This window comes from Helianthus annuus, chromosome 14 (genome assembly GCF_002127325.2).
Source record: "Helianthus annuus cultivar XRQ/B chromosome 14, HanXRQr2.0-SUNRISE, whole genome shotgun sequence".
In the NCBI taxonomy this organism is placed as follows: domain Eukaryota; kingdom Viridiplantae; phylum Streptophyta; class Magnoliopsida; order Asterales; family Asteraceae; genus Helianthus; species Helianthus annuus.
Genome location: NC_035446.2, coordinates 127198648 through 127205809, shown reverse-complemented (window position 1 = coordinate 127205809; position 7162 = coordinate 127198648). Strand labels below are relative to the sequence as shown.

At 35.3% G+C, this 7162-nt stretch overlaps 1 protein-coding gene and 1 long non-coding RNA gene across 4 annotated transcripts; one reads left to right on the top strand and one right to left on the bottom strand.

The window, feature by feature from the left end:
• The first annotated feature begins 399 nt into the window (after positions 1–399).
• Positions 400–2533, top strand: LOC110905872. Of its 2 annotated transcripts, XR_004879339.1 has the most exons (7): positions 400–651; positions 752–823; positions 907–982; positions 1370–1472; positions 1606–1667; positions 2051–2116; positions 2373–2533. It is a non-coding gene; the product is annotated as an uncharacterized LOC110905872 (long non-coding RNA). The 2 variants fall into 2 exon arrangements; XR_002573496.2 differs by lacking the exon at positions 2373–2533 and having other exon boundaries at positions 2051–2262.
• A 643-nt stretch (positions 2534–3176) lies between these two features.
• Positions 3177–6432, bottom strand: LOC110903661 (wall-associated receptor kinase-like 2). Of its 2 annotated transcripts, XM_022149438.2 has the most exons (3): positions 5482–6427; positions 5208–5375; positions 3177–4489 (listed from the first exon to the last, which is right to left on the bottom strand). In XM_022149438.2, the coding sequence occupies exons 1-3, from the start codon at positions 5897–5899 to the stop codon at positions 3318–3320; spliced, it is 1758 nt and encodes a 585-aa protein (XP_022005130.2). In that variant the 5' UTR covers positions 5900–6427; the 3' UTR covers positions 3177–3317. The 2 variants fall into 2 exon arrangements, with proteins under 2 accessions (XP_022005130.2, XP_035839132.1); XM_035983239.1 differs by lacking the exon at positions 5208–5375 and having other exon boundaries at positions 5482–6432.
• Positions 6433–7162: the final 730 nt, after the last annotated feature.

The following is a 7162-nucleotide window of genomic DNA, read 5'->3' as shown; positions in this document are numbered from 1 at the left end:
CTCATAGTAAATGATTACTCGGCCAAGTGGGAGAATGTAAGAATAAATAAATAATATATTTATTTATATATGGCCATTATAATCATTTACATTATATGGATCAAAATATATAACAATCCATTAAATAATTAGTTGGTAATTGTTGATGGGCCTTATTGCCATTACTAACTAATTAGGGTTTCCTCCTGGGTGCATATATAAGGAGACTTATGTTGAGGTTCTAGGGTTAGACACATAACTTAACTGATTCTCATAACATCAATCGACCTCCTCTCCATAGCCGATTACCCTTTATCGGTTTCTCTTATCACCATCATTAGATTGCACCCTAAGGAGGAACCAGATCAAGCTGACAATCATGTCGAACACTATTGCCCGGTCTCCATCTGGATTCTCTGCTGGCCTGTACTGATGCAATCAAAGGTATGTTTTCGTGTTTTCCATTATGTCTAAACAGAACTGATCCAACAAATCAGTGTTCAATCACCACCGTGCATCAAACTTTTGCGTTTTGAACTTATTTTGTTTGGGAAATTGGTGTTGATGGTCGTGCCATATACATCCAAGACCAGTATTCTTAACCCATGATTTGGATACTCCATTCCAGCGTGACTGTGAAGCATCCAAATTCTTGTACCATTTTTATTAAAGGTAGTTCAGTATCTTATGGTTTTCTTAATGGTAATTCGTCTGTATTTTTATTATCATTACATCTTATAAATTGATGGACCATACGACCACTCGATTGCAGATATCAAGGATGTTGTTAGAGATGGCTTACTGGCACTCAGATGATACCATTGAAGACGAGGCAGTTGTTAGAGTATGTTTTATTTTTAACTTTAATAAGATTAAACTTAAAATCGGTAAAATTATATTTCTTATGTAGCATAATTTGTTTCTCAGGGTGTGGGTGCTTTTGAGGTTGCAGCTCAACAACATTTGGTTAATAAAGTGAAAAAAACTATTCAAGGGCAGATTGGTAATTCTCCATACATGATTTATGGTCTAAGTTCTAATCCATCTTTGCAATATCAATATAACAGTCACCATACAATTCATTAGAAAGACCCAATTTTGAATTCAAATAATGCTAAACTGTTTAAAGTAATTTTGGCAGATTTCATTAGTTCTATTTTTTTATACTTGATACTTCATCAATAGAAAGACCTAATTTTTAATTCAAATAATGCTAAATTGGTTTTAAGAGGATTTACCATATATTTCATGTGTTTATTTGAGTCTTTATGGCTGATTTGTAGTAATTTGGGAAAAGCCTCTTAAGTTCTAAATTTATTGATTCTTATCCTCGAATAAATCCCCTTTTTGTCGTTGCTAAACTGACATGTGCCTTAAACCCATATGGCAGCTCTCTTTATTAAGTTGGGCATTTCTGTGAACAAAGATGGTTAAAGGAGATGATCAGAACAACAATGGAGCGAGCAAACAAAATGTTTGTTGATTACAATGAGGTTAGTGGATCATGCTTTTCTTGCCATTCCTTATTTTTTTTTAATTTTGGGAATTTGGTTTTACTTTTTATTCCTCTCTTTTCATTCTTTATGACATTCATGTTTAAATCCTTGCCTACACTTATTTTAACAGGCCATATGACCATTATGAAGGCCAACTAGCATTCATGCCTTGATAACAAAGTTGGATTTAAGGTGAGATAATATTATTGTTTCTTTGTTTAATGAACATAAAGTTATTTCTATGGTATGAATGATTTTGATATTAGATATTAGATATTAGATATTTTAAAATTTGTCACGAGAGATGTATGGTGATATGTACAAAAGGTAACTAAAGCTTCAAGTTTCTTAGATTGCATCATGTATATAATTTTTTAATATCATTATCATGTTTAAGCGATTTGTAGTGTGTAGACAATGGGAAGGAATTTAATTTGCAGTTAAAGCAAACACTATTACCAGTGGCTAGATATACTCTTGCTATCGGGAATTGGGGGGCAAGTGAATGCAGCTGGGACAAAGGCTGGTGTTTTACAAGTGGTACAAAATTATAATCAATATTATTTTCTATTCAGGTCCTGCACAAGCTCAGAATTCAAGGGATTCACTTGCAGATGCAAAATCTGATATTTGTAGTGAAGGTGTTCTTTCTATCCTGCATTTTTTGTGCTATAGTAATAGTACTACTAAAAAAACAAATCAATAGATTGACACCAACTCGATGTATGTGGTAATGACCTTGACAATGTAAATGAGAATTATTGAGTGGTCTTTACACCAGTATTAATGCAAGACATTACTATGACTAACAAGATGGTATATCATAGTTATTTTATTTTATTTTTGTAAAGATATTAAACATTTAAGTTCTTATTACCTTTGAATGTTGTATTTTAGATGAAAGAATAGAGTGAACTGCACGTGCAGACTCACAAGGTGCTCATGCTTCTGCAAGTAGAATTCATCAAGATGGAATGTTGAATAAGTACATATGAAATATCTTTTGAAGATATTACCTAGACACTTACACAAATGATTATCATTGCTTTGTGTTTTTTAGTGAAGTGGGTCATTTTTACTCACAAGTCGAAAGAGTTGTGCTTTTATCGTAAAGGGATACCATTCTGGTTTAAAATTAAAATAATGATAGTTTGGGCATTATGACTTTAAACTACCCGGCCACCTGGCAGTTATAGAACTAGTTTACTATATAATACATAAAACTATATAATACAAAGAGCAACTTGCATCGTCAATTTCCAACCGATCCACCAACGCGCCATTTGAAAAGAAATAACCAAACCATCGTGCTGCTTAAAAAGAAATAGCCAGACCGACACACCGTTTCCAGTTGTTTGGCATGTTTGTATCCCCTGTTGTTGTTTTCATAAAGCAACTTAACAAAAACCACCACAGTTACCGTAACTGCTCCTACCACTGGTTTCCATCCTAACTCCAAGCCCCATCACTTTCTTTCACACCACCGTTTAACTATTCCGGTCAACCATCGCATCCACAAAGATCAACACCACTCAATAAAGTATGTATTTTCCTTTTTGAAACGTGGGTGCCGACGCTTTTGTCTGAGAGGAGCTCTTCATCGCCCGCCTGGGTGTTCTGAACATTTCCTTGGATCGTCTAAGACCGCAGTCTTCTGCTACCGAGGAAAATCGCCGGGAATTGCATATCCACATTATATATAGAAAATGACAGTATTTTAATATTTCTACTATCAAACCCATTTAAGATTACATAAAGTTCTATTACATATTGATCTGGAAATTATATGTTTATATGACAACATCATTTTATTTTAGAGGAAGAAAACACTGACTTTTTGCGTCATTGACTAATCCTATCATTGAAACTCAAAAATGTTGATGTTGATGTTGATTCACCATATGATAGCATGGATATTTCTTCACCATGCATCACCTGTCCGATGTTGTTTTGAACCATGAAGGGAATATGCGATGTTCGTATGATTTCAAGCTCTGCAGCTACTTCTTTCATTGTTGGCCTGTTCTTTCCAACCGGATTCAAGCATTGCATAGCTAGGTTAGCTAAAACCAGAAGCTCATTCCTAGTACCTTCTTTAATCACCAATGCATCAAAAATAGACATAACACGCCCTTCTTCCATAGCCAACATAAAGTGTGCAACCAAACTTCTATTTTCACCAAATCCAGTTAAGGAAATGGGCATTTCTCCTGTTAAGAGTTCAGCCATAACAACTCCAAAACTATATACATCACTTTTTTCTGTGAATTGGCTAGAGTGAAAATACTCGGGATCTAAGTAGCCTAATGTACCCTTGACTAAGGTAGTCAAGTGAGTTTGATCAGTTGATACACACCTTGAAGTTCCAAAATCAGAAACTTTGGCTCTATACTTATCATCCAAAAGTATATTAGTAGTTTTTATGTCTCTATGATATATTTGAATAGAAGTAGCCGAATGCAAGTAAGAAAGTGCTTGGGCAACCTCTGTAGCAATTTGTAGCCTCATGTTAAAAGATAATGGTAACTCGTGACTCTCGTCGTGAATGCGATCATACAAGGTCCCATTTGGAATGAACTCAGAAACTAGCAGAGGAACCTCTGTCTCTAAGCAACACCCCAATAACTTGACCACATTTCGGTGATTGACTTGTGAAAGAATGACCACTTCATTGATGAACTGTTCTAATTGGCTTTCATCAACTAATGTTGATTTTTTGACAGCCACAATCCTTCCATCGGTTAACATACCTTTGTAGACTATACCTTGGCCTCCTTTTCCTAGAATTCTATTCTGATTGAAGTTGTCAGTGGCCTTCGCCAACTCACGTGATGTGAAAAGTATGGTTTTATCAACTAAAGACGGGTCAATCTCTTCTTGTTGCTTCAACAATAAACCACCATTAATGCGTTTAAAAACGCTCTTTCTTCGTCTTTTGGTTATTGTTTTCTTGATTAGCTTGTATGATGTATAGATGACTGCTATTAAACCTAACCCAGAGGTTATGATGACAACTGAATCAACACCAATACAAAACCAAAAATAAGTTAGTAAGTTGCTTATGATTTTAAGAAAAATCAAAGATTCTTGCTTTAAAGGATATAGGCTATCCTGTACCACTTGGCCTGATTATAAGTCTCTTAACTAAGCGTACATTTCTATATTTTTCTTACAAGTACTTATATGACAGTATTGATGTGTTTAGTGTTCATACCATCATCCTTTCCCTTTTTTTTCCCTTGTTCTTTCTAGTGGAGAAGTTATCCCTATCGGCTTGAATTTATGGAAAGATCGAAATAAAAAATGGCTAACGGATAGTTAGATGAAGGTTTCACTTTTGGTAGTTTTCCTTTTTTTTTTTATTTAACATGCATGTGATAATAACTAAAGGTTATCATGGCCTGTATCAATAAAGAAAATGGAAAGGAGATTAATAATTAACCCGCGAAAGAAACAAACAAATAAACGATAGTTTAGTGTAGGGATGAGTTCGGTATCAACCGGTACCAAAAATACTGGTACCGAAAATCCCAAAAAAACGGGTACCGTTACCGGTATCAAAAACACCTGGTACGGTACGGTACCAGTATTTGAAGGTAAAAACTGATATAGAAAAAGTCAAAAGTCGGTACCGAATCGGTATAAAAAATACCCCGTACCATTTGCTCATCCCTAGTTTAGAACCCCCATACAACTTGAATGAATATAGGATGCAAAGAAAATGGGCATTACCAACAGTTATAGTAATCATAACAGCCATGTATGAGTATGAACGAGTATAACGAATTCTACTTCTACAAGTGAAGTTCCATTCTTTAGCTAAGCCATCAACATAATATGTTTCGATATATTCGCAGTAACCTCGATCTATACTTTCACACCTTGCACACTCTTCCGTAGCTAAATGAACATAGATTCAGAAAAATTTCATGTAAAAATAAACACACAAGTTCTATTGAAATAAAGAATCTATGAGCGAATAGATACTGTATTTAGAATTACATACCTTGGCATCCATCCAATAAATAAGAGGTTCCTTGGAAAGGCCTACCACATGAACATTTCCATGTATCCATTGTAGTACCATTACCCACATCCACTTTGAGTCTATCACGGTAATAATAACGACAAGTTACTTGATCGTAGTCACGGTCTGCTAGAGTCCACAGAAGTGATATGGGAATCAAAGAGTCAGAAGACCTTCCTTCGTCATATGAATTCTTATCCACCAAGAAGGCAGACACGCACGCTCCATCTCCACCTTGTCTTTCTAACCGCGTGAGATTGATGTGGTACGACTTAAGATAATAAGGAATCGTTGTTTGACAGCAAGAAAAGCCAAGGCAGTTGTTTCCGTCGCTAACAGTACTGCCATTAAGACAATTTGTAGAACATCCCGTGAGAGCACGCGCATGGTTCATCATGACAGCATTACCACACCCCTCAACAACAAATTTATTGTGTGATTTGGAAAACAGGAACGGGCTCCTACCAAGATCGATGCTCGTCGTCTGACTGCCATTCCAAACACGGGTTTGGCAATCAGAGATCTTTGGCGTATTAACAGTGACTATTTGATCTTCCAAGTTCACACTCAAGGCTTCCAGGTGGCTGAGTTCAGATAAATATGGTTTGGAGGAGTTGCAATCAACGGTATACCATTTATTGATAGAACAATTGGCACCGATTCCAAAAGGGTATGGAATCCTCACGTTCCCACATGTATGGTTGCAGCCTGGCTTGGAGTAAATAGGAACTGCTGCTGATACTTTTTTTTTTTTCTTTTTTTTTTTTTTTTTTTAACTGCTGCTGATACTACTGCTGTTAATGAAAGGAAGAAAAGAAAAGGGTAAGCCTGAAACAATCTCATTTTGTCAGGAATTACATTACGATTGATACCAGAAATGGAAAGATGTGAATAAGTTTATTGAGTGTTAATGGAGGTGATTATAACCTTGCCCGATCTGAAATTACCCGGAGACCGGAGTCTACGCCGTGCATGATACTTTAATCTAGATTACGACGTTGGAATTATCAATTATGTGGATATTTTTCTATATAATTTATTTAGTGATCATAAGTAATCTTATTTTTATGTATAACTTTATACTTGTTTTCTTTTCAAACCATGTAACTCTTTTTTTAAATCCTTTTTGTGTTTAACCTAATTTTGAAACTAGTGAGATTTCTCCCGCACTTCGCGGCGGGAATTCGGTTGATGTCTGTTTTTTTCGTTATGGTACCAGTTTTCGCAATAGCCTCTAGTAATCCAAAGAGAAAAACTTACATAAAAAACAATAAAAACAAATATCTGATACTGGTACCGATGTTGTTCAATTAGTATCTTGGTTAGTTTGCGTTTTATGTTTATTTATTTTTTTCAACATTGCAATATAAACTTTATTGATAACGAATATTATGCCGCTATCATACCATACCAAACAGAACTAAAACCGACTAAACAACATCTGTATCGGTAGTGGTATTTATTTTTTTATTGTTTTCCTTTCAATAAATTGACACCGTATCGCTACCATATCGTACCGAACCGAACAACTTCGTTTTCGGTACATGAGTTTATTTATATTGCTTTTTTCTTTTGATAATCTAACATCGTATTGCTACCGTACGTCCGTACCACCGGTACCGATATCTGTATTCATTTTTTTGGTTTTCGATTTCAAAAC